Source organism: Hypanus sabinus, chromosome 7 (genome assembly GCF_030144855.1).
Source record: "Hypanus sabinus isolate sHypSab1 chromosome 7, sHypSab1.hap1, whole genome shotgun sequence".
In the NCBI taxonomy this organism is placed as follows: Eukaryota; Metazoa; Chordata; class Chondrichthyes; order Myliobatiformes; family Dasyatidae; genus Hypanus; species Hypanus sabinus.
Genome location: NC_082712.1, coordinates 147,397,718 through 147,416,082, shown reverse-complemented (window position 1 = coordinate 147,416,082; position 18,365 = coordinate 147,397,718). Strand labels below are relative to the sequence as shown.

Sequence of the window (18,365 nt, the reverse complement as noted above, 5' to 3'; positions counted from 1 at the left end):
GAGAAGAAAAGAGGGAGATACCTCCTCCAGCATTTTGTGTGTGTTGCTTTGGATTTCCAGCATCTGCAGATTTCCTTGTGTTTATGGTTGTATTTAACCTGTTTTATCATCTAGTTTAAATTGAAATGAATATTAGTTTGTTTTCTTGTTGGTTGTAAACAGCCAAACAGATTTTTGCTTGCTGAACCTCCAGAAGTAGCATGAAAATAGTAATGAGTCCAGTCACATCAGATAATTCTCAAAAGGAACCAAGTTGCTAGGAACAAAAGCAACAACTGCAGTGTTGAACTCAAAGTGGATGAAGTATGAAAATGGTTGAGCAAATTTGGAATAACAATCACAGTATAGAAGGTTTAGATTAATTCTGAACAATGACAAGAAAAAAATGGGAACAAAAATAGATGATAACTTCAAACAACTGAGGAGATCTGTCCCAGGTAAACTGGAGTCAAAGTCTAACAATTAGAAAAGCAATGGAATAAAAGGAACACTGAAGGAGATAGTTGAGGTGGATTCTTGGTAATTCCCCGAAAGGAAAAAGGAAGAGGAAACAAAGCCAGAGGTTCTCCAATGACAATCGTATCAAAGGCAAATGGCAGCTTCGCAATGCTAAATTATTTATTTTTTTAACTGTTTTTTATTTTTATTGAACACAAACAAAAACAGAAACACTAAACATATGCTAACAAAGCCAGGGAATCACACATAAGCAGCCACAAATATATAACTATTAACTTTAAATATACAAATAAACAAGGAAATCCACTCTAAATACTGTTGGACAGAAGGAACTATATCTAAAAGGAGTCACAAAATAGAAACATTTACAGAGATAACCTAAAACGTTGACAGATTTGCAGAGTCTAACATCAGGCTGAATACATATTTTACAGAAAGATAGTGTTAAAAATGGGAAAGAATAGAATAAGATGAACAGTCAATGTGCAAATGAACTGTGCAGCTTTCAACAGGCAGATTAGCATTAAATGGGTTGTTAAAAGAACAGAAATCAAAATTGAGAGCTATCGACGGAAATCTATCGACTAATGTACTAAATGAGTACTTTGCACAGGTGATTTCCTAAAGAAAAGGGCTTTGTTCTTGATATACTGGATAAGATAAAGATAAATAGAGTGTAAAAAAACTAAATAAATCAAATGGCTTTGTATGGATATATCTTAAGTAACAAGTGGAATCTTCTCACCATCCTCAGATGTGGAAGCAGCAGAAGAGGAGTGAAGGACTGCAGACAAAACACTCTATTCAAAAGCAATGTGGAAAAATAAAGCAGGCAATTGTTGACCAATCCCTTTAGGCTTCCCAGGCAGAAAGCTTTTAGAAACAACAGCGAGGAGAAAATTAACACAAATGGAAAGGCAACTGGTTTACTGGGAGCAAAACGCTTTTGACTAATTTAATGGCTTTGTTGAGCACCTTGGCATGTTTTAGTACATTAAAGAGGTTAAATAAATTGTTAATGGTGTATTTCTGGATGACATAACAGTGACAGCAACTCATGTTAAATACACAGTGATTAAAGAAGCAAAAGGAGATAATAAACAGACAGTTGCAGTGAACAGCTCTACACTGGACAGGATTTAGTCATTTTGATTCATTCCCCAGATGGCCGTAGGACTGCAGTGGATTTTAATATACACGTGACTGACACTTGAAATTGGGATACAGGCCAACATTTCAAAACTTACAATGACGCAAAAACAAGGAAGTGAAGTGAACAATAAAGATAATTAAAGAGCAAGATAATGTGGACAAGTTAGTATTAGATAAAAAATAACAGTAAAATGCATTAGGCGATATATTTTGGAAGGAACGGTGAGATAGAATACAAACTAAATAGCCTACTTCAGACAGATTGAAGAACAAAGAAATTTGACAGCATTTGTGCAGAAATATTTAATGGCAGCTTGAGAGTCTAACAAACTAAAAGATTTGACAAAAAAAAGCCACAGGCAAAAGCACTATCATGTAGAAGAGCCAGCAGATATGATAAAGCTATTCAAATCACTAGTTCAAATACTGTATCTAATTTTGGGCTAAGCAAGGACACATAGGTTCTGCAGGGCATAGGGTAGAGGTTTATTGGAATAATTCTTGGGTTGAGAGATCATAGTTACCTGGATAGACCAGAGAAACTGGGATTGATCTCCCTGGAAAGCAAAAGTAAAGAGAAGTTTGACAGCAGAACATAAAACCATTAGGAGTTTAGATACATGAAGAAAAATAGTTTCCACAGCTAGGTCCGTAACAACCAGATTCAGATTTAAAATAAAAACAGAAAATATTGGAAATACTCAGGTGCGACAGCATTGACATCTGACAGGTTAAATGTTTCCAGCATTTACAATGCTTTGCTTTTGTGCTCAGATTGAAGTCAACTGACAAAAGAGACAGAACTGTCACGATGATGAACTTTTTTACATAGACGGTAGTTAGAATTTGAATGAGTTGCTGAATAGATTGGTGGAAACTGGTTCAAAAGAAGCTTTAAAAATAAAGAATATTACAAAATTATGGGGAAAAGGCTGTGGAGTAGAACTAGCTATGATAACGGCTGGAATTAATTGGTACAGAACTGTCAAGCTGAATTGCCTCCTTTTATAGTGTACCATTCTATGATAACCTGATTAAACTGCTAAAGATGTCACATGGCAGGGGAAGCATTAAATTCCATTGACAAAGATTAGCTTTACATTTCACATTTGTATGGAAATGTACCATTAAGAGTTTTTTGACATTTGAACATTTTCCAACATTTGGGGGTTCAGTGAACTGTCTACAGTCAGCAGAGTTCTGTGTTTAAGTCTGCATTATCCAAAAGATAATGGAGTGCTCTAAAAATTTGGCCTTCTCTGCAATACAATTTCTGAATGTGTACAATTAGTGATCCATTGTTTAAGGTCTTTGTACAGACAGAAACAAATAGTGTTCGCCACTTGTCATGAGTATTAGCTTAACAAGGACAAGGGTGTTACATACTGCATTCATTTATTAGCTAACTGCCTAAGTCTTGTTCCAATGGAGTTTATAACCACCTCACTTTCTGAAGAATATAGAACATATGGTGACTCGGGATAGATGCCAACCCCTGGTAGATGCATTAACACAAGAGATTCTTCAGGAGTTAGAAATCCAGAGCAACACACACAAAATGCTGTCAGACTTCAGCAGGTCAGGCAGCATCTATAAAAAAATGAATATACAGTCAACATTTTGAGCCAAGACCCTTCTTCAGGCCCTGATGAAAGGTCTCGGACAGAATTCCCTGCTCTTTATTGCCCTTTATAGATGCTGCTGATGTATGCCTATGCTATCATGCACTGAGATTCATGTTAATACTTTTCCAGACTTTTAAGGTGAAGAGAGTACACTGTAGACAATTGAAGGTGGTGAAGTCTGCTCAAAAGACGTACTTAATGAATCTGAATATAAGTGAACACCAAAACCAGGTTCCTCTCTTCCATTTTCCCTGCAGTCCGATGGCTGTGGACAGCTTTAAGTGCGAAGAACTAACACCTAGGCTGCCAACGATGCACCAGAAATAAGCAAGTAAAGAAATGTAGATACATTTCTCTTCATTTTCCATGCTGCACTCCACATAAGATGACATTCAAATCAAAAATCTATTTACAAAATTGTTTCATTTCTGAGTGCAACAAACTTGCACTCAACATCAGCAACCACCAAAGAGCTGATAGTGGACTTCAAAAAAGTATGAAGAGGGAATACAAACCAATCTTCATTGAGGGATCAGAAGTGGAGAGAATGAGCAGTTTCAAGTTCCTGTGTGTCAATATCTCTGGGGACCTAAAGTGGTCGCAACATATTGATGCAGCTATAAAGAAAGTAAGACAGCAGCTATATTTCATTAGGAGTTTGAGATGATTTGGTTAGTCAACTTGAAAACTTCTACAAATGTACTGTGGAGAGCATTCTGTCTGGCTGCATCATTGCCAGGTGTGGGCAGGGGAGGGAGGAAGGGATTGGGGGCTACCGCACAAGCTCGAAGTAAGCTGCAGAAAGTTGTAACATTAGTCGCCTCCGTAGTATCTAAGACATCTTCAAGGAGCGGTGCCTTATGAAGGTGGTATCCATTCATTATTAGCAAACTCCACCACCCACGACATAACCTCTTCACACTGTCACCATCAGGAAGAAGGTACAGAAGCCTGATTGAACACACTCAGCGATTCAGGAGCAGCTTCTTCCCCTCTGCCATCTGATCTCTAAATGGACATTGAACCCATAAACACGGTTTCCGTTTTTTTTCCACGTTTTATTTTAATTTAACTATTTAATAGATATACTTAATGTAATTATTTTTTCTCTACATTTATTTATCATCCAATTCATTGTACTGCTGCTGTAAAGTTAACAAATTTCACACCATATACTAGCAATTTTAAATCTGTTTCAGATTCTGATGAATTTTGCGGAGAAGGGATATATTTAATTCTTACTCCTCAGAAGTGACCTGATGGACTGGGCTGTTGCAGCTGTACCACTTTTTATTAAATATTCAGATATTACAGCCACCTTTTCTTCTTTCAATTGTCATGTGAATTAAGATGTGAGAAGTTGAAACTTGAAAACTCTACATTAACGGTTACTTTCAGCGTAGAAATGCGACAACAAGCTTGAAAGAACTAAAGTTGCATTTTTTATCTCCAAAACTTAATTAATTGCTCATTTGTATGAAAAATGTGTTAAAGGTTACATTATCTTGGGAATTAATTAAATAACACCCTGGATTCAATTAGTTAATGGTAATATTCTATTCCAATAGCAATAAAATTGCAAAATTGACTTGAACTTTGTCTGCTGGGGAACTCCAATTAATGGTGAGAACATTTTTTTGTAGTTTTTCCATTTTTTATTGGCATATATCATTGAAGACATGATGACATTTGTTATTAACAGTGAGATGTCAGTTATTATAGATACATACACTGTTCACTCAGATTTTGGCGACAGTCTGGTTATGTAGAGGTCTGCACAGGCGGATCGGTTAAAGGGCTAAGTCAGTTACCAAAATGTCAGTTACTAATCATGGAGAATGAGGAGAATGGAGAATGAGCCTTCATAACCAGGTGGCTCGAATGCAGAAGACAGGACCATTTGCTTCAGCTGTATCATCCCATAGCTCCAGACTGAGGCATGACACTTACAAAGGGAGAATGCTGGTGTTGGAACAGGCATAGCACAGCTCTTTAAATGTTACCAATGCTCCAAAGGTTAAATTAGGAGAGGTTACATAAACCTGATTGCATTTCCTGTAACTTGTATAAGGGCTAAGAGTGTTGTAAAAACAAGCCTGAAGGCTTTGTGTGTCAATGCGAGGAGCATTCGTAACAAGGTGGATGAATTGAATGTGCAGATACTTATTAATAAATATGATATAGTTGGGATCACAGAGACATGGCTCCAGGGTGACCAAGGATGGGAGCTCAACATCCAGGGATATTCAATATTCAGGAGGGATAGACAGGATAGAAAAGGAGGTGGGGTAGCATTGCTGGGTAGAGAGGAGATTAACACAATAGAAAGGAAGGACATTAGCCTGGAGATGTGGAATCGATATGGGTAGAGTTGCATAACACTAAGGGGCAGAAAATGCTGGTGGGAGTTGTATACAGGCCACCTAACAGTAGTAGTGAGGTTGGGGATGGCATTAAACAGGAAATTAGAAATGCATGCAATTAAGGAACAGTAGTTATAATGGGTGACTTCAATCTACATATAGATTGGGTGAACAAAATTGGTAAGGTTGCTGAGGAGGAGGATTTCTTGGAATGTATGCGGGATGGTTTTCTGAACCAACGTGTTGAGGAACCAACTGGAGAGCAGGCCATTCTAGATTGGGTATTGAACGATGAGGAAGGGTTAGTTAGCAATCTTGTCATGCGAGGCCCCTTGGGTAAGAGTGACCATAATATGGTGGAATTCTTCATTAAGATGGAGAGTGACATAGTTAATTCAAAAACAAAGGTTCTGAACTTAAAGAAGGGTAACTTTGAAGGTATGAGACGTGAATTAGCTAAGATAGACTGGCAAATGATACTTAAAGGGTTGACAGTGGATATGCAATGGCAAGCATTTAAAGATCGCATGGATGAACTACAACAATTGATAATCCCAGTTTGGCAAAAGAATAAACCAGGGAAGGTAGTGCACCTGTGGCTGACAAGGGAAATTAGGGATAGTATCAAGTCCAAAGAAGAAACATAAATTAGCAAAAAAAAAGTGGCACACCTGAGGACTGGGAGAAATTCAGAGACCAGCAGAGGAGGACAAAGGGCTTAATTAGGAAAGGGAAAAAAGATTATGAGAGAAAGCTGGCAGGGAACATAAAAACTGACTGTAAAAGCTTTTATAGATATGTGAAAAGAAAAAGATTGGTCAAGACAAATGTAGGTCCTTTACAGTCAGAAACAGGTGAATTGATCATAGGGAACAAAGACATGGCAGACCAATTGAATAACTACTTTGGTTCTGTCTTCAGTAAGGAGGACATAAATAATCTTCCAGAAATAGTAAGGGACCGAGGGTCTAGTGAGATGGAGGAACTGAGGGAAATACATGTTAGTAGGAAGTGGTGTTAGGTAAATTGAAGGGATTAAAGGCAGATAAATCCCCAGGGCCAGATGGTCTGCATTCTAGAGTGCTTAAGGAAGTAGCCCAAGAAATAGTGGATGCATTAGTGATAACTTTTCAAAACTCCTTAGATTCTGGTTTCGTTCCTGAGGATTGGAGGGTGGCTAATGTAACCCCACTTTTTAAAAAAGGAGGGAGAGAGAAACCGGGGAATTATAGACCAGTTAGTCTGACATCGGTGGCGGGGAAAATGCTAGAGTTGGTTATCAAAGATGTGATAACAGCACATTTGGAAAGAGGTGAAATCATTGGACAAAGTCAGCATGGATTTGTGAAAGGAAAATCATGCCTGACCAATCTTATAGAATTTTTTGCAGATGTAACTAGTAGAGTGGATAGGGGAGAGCCAGTGGATGTGGTATATTTAGATTTTCAAAAGGCTTTTGACAAGGTCCCACACAAGGTATTAGTGTGCATACTTAAAGCACACGGTTTTGGGGGTATGGTATTGATGTGGATAGAGAATTGGTTGGCAGACAGTAAGCAAAGAGTGGGAGTAAACGGGACCTTTTCAGAATGGCAGGCAGTGACTAGTGGGGTACTGCAAGGTTCAGTGCTGGGACCGCAGTTGTTTACAATATATATTAATGATTTAGATGAGGGAATTAACTGCAGCATCTCCAAGTTTGCGGATGACACGAAGCTGGGTGGCAGTGTTAGCTGTGAGGAGGATGCTAAGAGGATGCAGGGGGACTTGGATAGGTTAGGTGAGTGGGAAAATTCATGGCAGATGCAATTTAATGTGGATAAATGTGAGGTTATCCACTTTGGTGGCAAGAACAGGAAAACAGATTATTATCTGAATGGTGGCCGATTAGGAAAAGGGGAGGTGCAATGAGACCTGGGTGTCATTGTACACCAGTCATTGAAGGTGGGCATGCAGGTACAGCAGGCGGTGAAAAAGGCAAATGGTATGTTGGCATTCATAGCAAAAGGATTTGAGTACAAGAGCAGGGAGGTTCTACTGCAGTTGTACAAGGCCTTGGTGAGACCGCACCTAAAGTATTGTGTGCAGTTTTGGTCTCCTAATCTGAGGAAAGACATTCTTGCCATAGAGGGAGTACAGAGAAGGTTCAGCAGATTGATTCCTGGGATGGCCGGACTTTCATATGAAGAAAGACTGGATCGACTAGGCTTATACTCACTGGAATTTAGAAGATTGAGGGGGGGATCTTATTGAAACATATAAAATTCTAAAGGGATTGGACAGGCTAGATGCAGGAAGATTGTTTCCAATGTTGGGGAAGTCCAGAACGAGGGGTCACAGTTTAAGGATAAAGGAGAAGCCTTTTAGGACCGAGATGAGGAAAAACTTCTTCACACAGAGAATGGTGAATCTGTGGAATTCTCTGCCACAGGAAACAGTTGAGGCTGGTTCATTGGCTATATTTAAAAGGAAGTTAGATATGGCCCTTGTGGCTAAAGGGATCAGGGGTATGGAGCGAAAGCAGGTACAGGGTTCTGAGTTGGATGATCAGCCATGATCATACTGAATGGCGGTGCAGGCTCAAAGGGCTGAATGGCCTACTCCTGCACCTATTTTCTATGTTTCTGCCTGGCAACTTGTATTGGTGCTAACTTGCAAGGAGACGTTCAAGGCTTTGAAAGGAATTAATAGGTTAGATGGGAACACTTTTCCCTTAGTGAAGGTGTCTAGGACAAGAAGTTTGAGGTGACACAAAAAAGGGAATGGCATTGCAAGAAATGATGACGGACCTCAGACAGAACTTTGCTTGAAAGCTCCCAGAAAGATTTATTAAAGGCCCTCTGCAAATGCAAGTTACCGGTGGTGAAATGGGCAGACATGTGGCAAACCAAATTTAACACAGAACCATAGAATGAATAATTTTGGGAGGATGAGCGAGGAGGGGTGACGCAATTCCAAATGCTACAGTTTTGAAAGAGGTGTAGGATTAGAAAGGTGGAGGTGGCAGGACAACTTGAGAAGATGACCTTTGACTTTAAAAGCAAAGAATGAAGTGGTAACACTTTATAAAACAATGGCTAGGCCTTGGCTGGAGTACTGTGTTCAGTTCTGGACACCGGATTATGAAGACTTCAGTGCCTGGATAGATTTACTAACATAGCACAAGTGATAAAATCCAATGATCAGGGAGACTGCCATTCACCTCAAATAACAGAGGTTTGATTTTGACAGAGAATATGGAGAATCGGTTTCTTTTCACTGAAGATTCAATAACCCCAAGACATAGGTTTAAGATAATTGGAAAAAGAACAAATCAGTAAATCAGGAAAATCTATGCAGCAAATTGTTGTAATCAGAAAATACAATCCTGAAAGGGAAACTGATTCTGCAGTAACCTGCAAACAGACAACTGAATAAACATAAAATGTGCAGGCTCTGAGTAAACAACTGAGCAAGGGACTAATTGGATCTCTTTTCAAAGAAATATCATGAACATCATCGGACATATACATTCCTTAGGCTAGAAATTTCAACAGATATCTCTGAGAAACAGAGAAACTATGATGCTGAAAATCAAGTCAACTCAAACAGGAGTAATGCTGGACCTCTTCTGGGTGCCTAAGTGGCACCTGGGAAATATGCTTTCTCATTTTTCAGTAGGACTTTAAGCAGTTTTATGCTCCAAATTAAGTCAACAATAATGTATCACAGAAAATGTGAAATTTTCAACCTCACTGATTCGAAAAAAATTGGTTCTTACTTCCTCTTAGAATAACTAGATCAAGATAACCGTATTTCACCTAAAATTATTTCATTAAAACAGAATATCAAACTGTTTTTGTTCTGATATCTGTGAACCGTGGGATCTTAAATAGACCTTCAGAATGTGTACTGATTAACTCACAGACTGGATTGTCTTGCAAGAGTTGTTGACTTAACGATTGGTACTTAGTGTTATTTCAGCTTGGAAGATAGTCTGATTGGTGGAATCTCTCTTTGGTTATCAAACCAAATACCACCAGCAAGTCAAGCCCATTGCTATACTGTTGAGCACTTAATTAATGAAGTATGATTGACCCATCACACAAAATACAACAGATGAAATGGAGTTTGCAAAGGACACAAATTTGAACATGCACTGCAAAAGAATAGTGATAGACTTTAGGGGGACTTAGAGAGAATTTTCTTTGATAATACTCTTGAAATTTGCCTGAGGTCAAGAAAACTGCTGGAAGAAAGGGGTTTGTCTTGGTGAATGAATGTAATGCTCAGATTGAGTCTCAGGGTGGAATGGAAAGGGGTGTATTTATGTAAAACTTGCTTCAAGACTTCTTAAATATTTGATAAATGTATTTTTTCTCTGTGTGTTTTACATGGATTTTTTTTTTGCAGATATTTCACAGCTTGCCCTCATTTGAAATGTTATGATACTCTTTTTTTTAATCCAAAAGTGGGCGCCTGGAAAGACCAGTCCTATCATCAGTATATGGGGGTCACATAGCTACCCTGTATGCAAAGATTGACATGGTGGTATGGAGCTTGCCAGAGGCCCAGATTGCCAAATTCAGTTGGAAAATGTGAGCAAAAAGAGACCATGCTGGACGAAATTGGAGACACTGCCAGACACTTGAAAACTGTGGCAGAGCTTGCATAATATCACTTCTTACAAAACAAAAACTGGTAGCATAAGAGGCAACAGTGCATCTCTTCTGGATGAGCCAATGCCTTTTATGCATGCTTTGAACAGGAGAACACGACACACCTACGTGAGCTTTCATGACTCTAGATGACCCTGTGATCTCAGAATTCAAAGCCAACATCAGGGCATCCTTCAAGAGGGTGAACCCGTGAAAGGCGTCTAGCCCAGATGCCATACTGTGCAGAGAGTTGAAGACATCTAGAGAGTTTTGCATCATCTGGATACCATTGATGGATACGTTCATCTACTACAGTTCATTGTTAAGTACAATCACTCCCTCCTAACTTATCACCAACTCCAAGACCTGGGCATCTGTACCTCATCTTGCAATTGGCTTTTTGACTTCCTCACCTGCAGACCTCAGTCACTGATGATCAGCAACATCTCCTCCTTATGGACCATCATCACAAGTGCACCTCGAGGCTGCATGCCCTCTTGTGCTACTCACTTTATACTCTTGACTGTGTGACTACACACAGCTCCGACACCAACTATGAACTTGCTGACAACTCCGCTGTTGTTGGCTGAATCATGGGCAGCGGTGAGTCAGTGTACAGGAGTGAGATAAAATATCAGTTTGAGTGGTGCCATAACAACAACCTTGCCATTACAATTAAAGAAACCAAGAAGCTAATACATTGACTTCAGAAAGGGGAAGTTAGGTGACCACATACCAATTTTCACTAGTGGATGTTAGGTGAGAGATGAAGCAGCTTCAAGTTCCTGGATGTTAATATCTTGGCCCAACACACAGATGCAATCATGAAGAAGATGCACCAATGTCTCCACTTTCTTAGAAGGTTAAGGAGATTTGGCAGACCATCAAATACTCTCTCCACCAGATGCACCTTTGGAAGTATCCTGATTGGTTGCATCATGTCTTGGTATAGGAATTCCAATGCACAGGAACAAAGGCAGTGACAGAGAATTGTGATCACAGCATGGTTTAGCATATGTTCAGCCCTCGCCACTACAGATAGCATCTGTGGGAGGTGCTGCCTCAGGAAGGTGATGTCGATCATCAAGGATTCCCACCACCCAGTCAATGCTTCTATCAGGCAAGAGGTATTGAAAATTGAGGTCTCATACCATCAGATTCAGGAACAGGAACCATCAGGTTCTTGGACCTAACTGCATAACCCTAAACACAAAGGACCACCTCTTGCACTACCACAGACTTGCTCCTTTTCTTTGCACTGATGTCATGCATTTGCACTGTTTTTCTTCTGCTTTTTCACTGTGTGGTATAACTTATATTCTGTGCGTTGTCTGTAGCAAGCAAGTTTTTCATTGTACTGTATCTCTCTGCACTTGTGCACGTGACATAACTTCACTTGACTTCAGAAGCCAGCACGTGCATTGGCAAACATTTAGTCATATGACTGCAGTTCAAATGAAGCTGACCCTAGATGTGAGCCTTGATTTCTTTGTCGATGGAATCTAAATCATGGCCACTTTCAAATCCCTAGCATCATGATGATTTGGCTGTTGCTGCTGATAACTAACACATGTCATAGCTTGCCACCCATGAATCAATTAGCTTGCCCCCTTCTCCCCAAAAATCTCCACAGCATTTTTCAGCCTACAGGTGCAGAAAAGGAAGAAACTGTCTTCATTGGGAAGGCACAGGCTGGCCACTCCTCACTGTGCATAAAAGGCTCACCTGTGGAGAGAGTTAGGAGCGCCAAGTTTCAGGGAGTGCACAGAATGGACGACCTCACCTGGTCCTTCAACACCACCTTGATGGTCAATAAAGCACAACAGCATCTCCAGTTCCTGAGGAGATTGAAGTGAATGAGGAATGAGGCTGCACTCCACCAACCCCCCCCCCCCCTCCACCATCACTCATCATTGTAACCAATTTTTTACAGGAGCACTATTGAGTGTGTCCTGACCAGCGACATCATTGACCGCTACAGGAATTGTAAGGCATCTGACTGTAGGTCCTTGCAAATGATTGGGAGGACTTCTGAGAGAATCATTGGGGCCTTTCTTCCATCCATCAGAGATACTTATCAGGAGCACCTCTCATGCAGAGCCCTTAGCATTGTCAATGATCCCTCCCGTCCGTCTAATAATCTCTTTGACCCTCTACCATCACGCAGGAGGTACTATGGCATTAGGACAAGAACTGTTAGGATGGGAAAAACCTTCTTCCCCCAGGTCGTAAGCCTACTGAATTCCCTACCACCACTCAGGTCTCATCACAAATGAAGTGCCAGTGGCATTATACTGTTTACTTTTTAACTTGTATCGCAAATGCACCTTATTATTTGTTCATTTACTAGTGGTAATAATACTAGTGGAACTGTGTCAGTTACATGTACTGTGTTGTGCACCTTGGTCTGGAGGAATGTTGTTTCATTTGGCAGTATACATGTATACAAGGCTGTGATCTTGATTACATACTTCTTTATACTGCAGTTGTGTATTTATAGAGATCTTACTGGCTATGTTTTACTGGGATTAAATGCCTGTGAAACATCCAATTGAAGTTTTGGATCTTTATGTGACTTTCTCAAACAGTATTAAAGTGATCTGCAACACTATTTTAATGCCACAAAAACTGGGAGTAGCAACGTCTACAGCCTACCATTCTATTGTTCCATGATGCCATAGGGTCTGGAAAAATTGGTTTTATTAGTTTTAATTTTAGTGAGCTTGATGGGTTTATAACTCAACAAGCCACTGATCGTTACAAAGGCACAGATTTGATTGCAAACTGATAAATATTTAAAACAGATGAAAGCGTCATCAGGTATGGCAATTAGTAATTACTTGTGAAGTACATGAAATATGGATTTCTGGATTAAGCAAGATGCAATGATTCTGTCCAAACTATCTCACTAAATGGTGTCATCAGCAGTTTGCAGCTGATGGAGCATTTGCAAGCAGCTTTGAAAAGTGAATTAATGAGTTGTGTAGCAACAGCTTTGCACTAAAGTGAAAGAAAAAAAATGGGTTTTGTTTGAAAATGAGGGTGTCTTAAGAACACCGCTTAACTTGAGTATTTATTTAGGAGCATGGCCAGTTTCTGTTGTTTCTCTCACAATAGTAGGTAGCCTGATAAAACTTATTCTCTATAACATGAAAAACGAGTAATCGAGTGAGGTAACATTTCTCAGAATCGTCTGTGAGAAGCAGAAGTAAAGTAACGGAAATAGAAATTACATTTCCGTCAAAGCAAAATTAATTATTGCATGGATAGAAACAGAGGTTAACTTGGTATCTGAATATCAAAATAACACCATTTACATTCCTACACCAGATACAAAGTATTCAGTTATCAGCATTCCTTTGGCTAACAAAACAAGGATAAGTACTTTAAAGCAGTACAAATTCATATCTAACCCAATAATTTGCTATATAACCTGCTTTTCAGCAGTTAAAATCAGTTTTGAACCCACATTTCTCCTGCTGTAATTATAGAAATCATAGCAATTTGGTTATTGCCACAGAAACAGTCATCATGTCACATGCAGAACAGGTCTCTAGAAATATAAGATGAAACATGAGTGCAGTCACAGAAAGAAACAAAAGGGTTGCAATTATTTAGCAACTTTTACTACTTCAGTTCTTCCAAAAATGTAGCCAATGAAGTTCTTTTGAAATATGGTTATGTTTATTATGTAGATACAGCCAAAATACACACAGCAAACAACTACAAAAACCAATGTCATGAGATGAGATAGTCAGCTTTAGTAATGCTATTTGGGGGAATAACCATTTGCCAGAGCACTGGATATAGTTTCCCTGTTGGGTACTAAAACTGTGTCATGGGATCTTCTGCATCTCAAAGTGAAAACGTGACATCAGCTTAAGCATCTGACAGCGTCACACCACCCTTGATTTGTTAGGTCAAGGGAACGGAGTAGATTCTAAAACCAACTGCGTCATGGTTGACAATAATACAATGACTTCAGAGTTGCTATCTCATCTTCAAAAGAGAAACTGACTTTATTAAAGGAAAGAAATCTTGGCCTTATGAACAGAAAGCTGCAATAAACTCAGTGAATAGGCAGTCCTGTTGTCATTTTAACAAATAGTATGAACCGGCTAATACAGAAATTGGCAGTCTGCCAACCTAAATCTCTTTGCCTAACTGCTATGTTTCTAGGAGGTTTAGAAACCTCCCAAGGTATAAAATACCAGAAAATAGCAATTCTCATGACTGCCCTACCTTCAATATGATAATAGTTGACCTACCCTAGGTCACTAACTCAAGGTAACTTTACAGCTAGTTAAAGCACAAAATGTTAACTAGGAGAAGAGAGAGGCCATAATACTGTAATTTCTAGATATTCTGTGGTAATTTATATCACCACAAAGAGGACAAAACATGCTAAAAATGGTTTCTACATATATCTAAACTGTGGACCATCATCGTTCATGCAGAGGTCTGAACTTAAGGACAGAGAATGACTTACTCTGGAGAGGACTCCGGAGTTAGGCTTGACATCTCCTCTGGTGTCGGTACTGTAAGAGAATTTAGAAAAATAGATCATATGTGTAACTACCAGCATATTAATGGTATTACACCTGCATGTGAAATGCTGCAAAAAACTATAACATTTATTCAGCAAAGTTTTTGTTATTTTAGCAGTTTCAATAATTGGTTCAATATGGTGCTGATTATGTCAAAAATCAGATACAGAGAGATATAAAGAACATAATAACCAAAGATTGCCTTTAATAACATTTTTATGATAGTCAGAAAAATGTTAGAATTCATAACATCCGTGTTTCTTAACAGAATGGAGTTAAATTATTTATTAACTTTGGCTCCACTTTGACTTGGCGCTGAAAAGTGTGGCAACATTTGAAAGCTGCGCCCAGCACACCCTCAGATTGTGTTGGCTGCTTATGCAAACGACACATTTCACTGTATGGTTGCATGCACATGAGATTAATAAATGAATCTAATCTGACCTAGTTGATGGATGCAGTGAAACGTGAGGCTTAAGAATGTCCATCTAATGAAACCAAATTTCAGTTGCCTTTGAAAGATGGGCCTTATTTGAATTGATGTGAGCAGAGATGATCTAGAACACCAGCTCTTAATGCCACCATTATGAGGAACTTTAAAGGCCGAAGTTTCTGCAGTGATCTGAGGTGGTCGGAAAGTGAGAATAGATTAATTATAAGTAGAGTGCCTCTTCAAATTAACTATTTCACTTTTAATAAATGAGAGATCTCATGACTTACTCCAAAGAACTTTGGAAATATTCAAATGTCAGTGGTATAATTATTATAATGATGAACTTGCCCGATGAAAGAAATGTAATATCCAAAGGCATCCTAAATGCTAGCACTATCTGAAATTGGATTTAACATTTTTAGATACTGAATACACTCACACCTACATAACTTCTATTTTAATTAATTTAATTTGAAAATTGTATGAAAAGTAGTGAGAAAAAAATAAGTTTGTAGCTCCCACTTGTGTTTTTTACAACAGCCTAAAATATAAGATTTCCCTTTAACTCTTACATTGGTGCAATCTTGCGATAATGGTAGTTAGTCTAGCTCAAGAATGCATTCCAGACTTCTTTAGTTTTTCAACCTTTGAGAAATGGGTATCACTAGCAATACCATCTCCACTTGCCATTGCAAAAGTTGTGGTGAGTCACCTTCTCGAACTACTGCAGTCCTCTGCATTAAGATACTTCCACAATGCCGATGGGGATTGAGCTCGTGAGTTTTGACACAACAATAATAAAACAAAAATGTATTTGCCAAGTCAGGAAAATGTGGAAATTAGAGGGGAACCTTCAAATAGTGGAAATCTCTCAAGCTGATGTTGGCATAGTTGCAGTTTTGGAAATTCTGAGTAACTTTCTGGGGTTAGACCAATCATTGTCGGGGGGGCAGTGCTAAGAAAAGGGCCGCTGGATCTGCCATGTGAAGTCTGGGCGTCGCTTGTGGCCAACGTGGAATGCATGGTGATTAAGGTCATCAGTACACAGCTCCTAAGGGTTCTGCAACAGGGAAGTCCAGTTGCTGGATAACAGTAGATGCTGAATGTAGGTGGTAGGGGGATTGTGCCCACTTCTTCATGTTGCTCCTTTGTAATCCCAAAAGATCATAGGCAAAGGAGCAGAATTAGGCCATTCAACCCATTGAACTTCTCCACCATTCATTCATGGGTGATTTATTTTCCCCCTCAAACTGATTCTCCTGCCTTCTCCCTCTAACTGGTGACATCTGTACTAAGCAAGGACCTATCAATCTCCACTTTAAATATACCCAATGACTTGGCCTCCACAACTGGCTGTGGCAATGAATTCCTCTGATTCTCCACCCTGCAGCTAAAGGAGTTTCTCCATATCTCTGTTCTAAAGGGACATCCTTGTATTCTGAGGGCATGCCCTCTGGTCAGACTTCCTCACACCCCACTCTGTCTGGGCTGTGCCAATATTCAAGTGGCTTCCGTATTATTCCCCACTCATTCTTTAAACTGCATCAAGTACAGGCCCAAAACCAGCAAATGACTCTCAAATGTTAACCCTTTCCTTCCTGGGGTAATTCTACAAACCTCCTCTGAACACTCCAATGTCAGCATATTGTTTCTTCGCTATGGGGCTCTAAATTGCTCACAACACTCCAAGCGTGGTCAGTCTAATATCCTGTAAAAGTCTCAAGCATTTCATATTTCCTTTTATATTCCAGTCCTCTCAGAATTAATGCTTTCCTCTTGAAATAAAATGAATTATTATCCAAAAGAAGTGCATTGATAATACATTCTGACAGAAACAATTTCATTGGGTATATGAAACTGTTGCAAATTACAAGAATACATGTTCTTGTATTATTATAAAAACATTACATAAACATACATAGTTTTTATAATGCCATGGGCGCCACAGTAACGCTGCAGTTAGCGTGACGCTATTACAGTTTGGGGCATCAGAGGTCAGAGTTCAATCCCAGCGACCTCAGTAAGAAGTCTATGTGCATCCTCCCTGTGGAACACATAGGTTTTCTTTGGGTCCTCCAGTGTTGTCCCACGATCCAAAGACACACTGGGTAGGTTAACTGGTCATTGCAAACTGTCCTCTGATTAGATTAGGGTTAAAATAGGTTGCTGGGCAGTGCGGTTCGAAGGGCCTATTCCACGCTGTGCCACTAAGCAAATGTACTGTATAAATAAAAAAATAATATTTTGCATCAGCCTTCACTGATGCCAGAAATTCGAGTGTCAGGGGGCAGAAGTGAGTGTGGTTGCTATTACTAAGAAGAAGGTGCTTGGGAAGCTGTAAGGTCTGGAGGAACATAAGTCACCTGGACCAGATGGAATTCAACCCCGGGCTCTAAAAGAGGCAGCTGAAGAGATTGTGGAAGCAGTATTAATGATCTTTCAAGAAACACTCGCCTCTGGCATGGTTCCGAAGGACTGGAAAATTGCAAATGTTACTCCATTCTTCAAGAAGGGAGGAAGGCCAAAGAGAAGAATTTATAGGCCTGACTTCAGTAGTTGGGAACATATTGGAGTTCATTATTAGAGATGTGGTTTTGGGATACCTTGAGGTGCATGATAAAGTGGGACAAAGTCAGCACGGCTTCCTTAAATCTTGCCTGACAAACTCTTTGAGGAAATAACAGTGGATATCATTTACTTGGATTTTCAGAAGGCCTTTGACAAATGCCGCTCATGAGGTTGCTTAACAAGATAAGAATCCATGGTATTACAGTAAAGACACTAGCATGGATAGGCCATTGGCTGATTGGCTGTAGGCAAAGAGTTGGAATAAAGGGGGCCTATTCTGGTTGGCTGCCAGTGATTAATGATGTTCTGCAGGGGTTGATCTTGGGATAAATTCTTTTCATATTATATGTCAATGATCTTTCTTTTACCTCATGGCCCCAAACTAAAAAAAATATTGTATGCAGTTTTGGTCACCAAATTACAGGAAGGATGTTAATGGGGTTGAAAGAGTGCCGACAGGGTTTGCAGGGATGTTGCCGGGACTTGAGAAACTGAGTTACAGAGGAAGGTTGAATAGGTTAGGACTTTATTCCCTGGAGTGTAGAAGAATGAGGGAAGATTTGATAGAGGTGTATAAAATT

General features: G+C 39.5%; 1 protein-coding gene across 1 annotated transcript in view; it reads right to left on the bottom strand.

Annotated features, from left to right (window-relative positions):
• The window catches only part of LOC132397309 (serine/threonine-protein kinase BRSK2), a 967,719-nt gene that overhangs the window by 85,529 nt on the left and 863,825 nt on the right, over positions 1-18,365 (bottom strand). Inside the window, exon 16 of the mRNA XM_059975930.1 lies at positions 14,726-14,774. Coding sequence (XP_059831913.1) covers positions 14,726-14,774 — 49 coding nt within the window. The remainder of the gene's footprint in view (positions 1-14,725; positions 14,775-18,365) is intronic.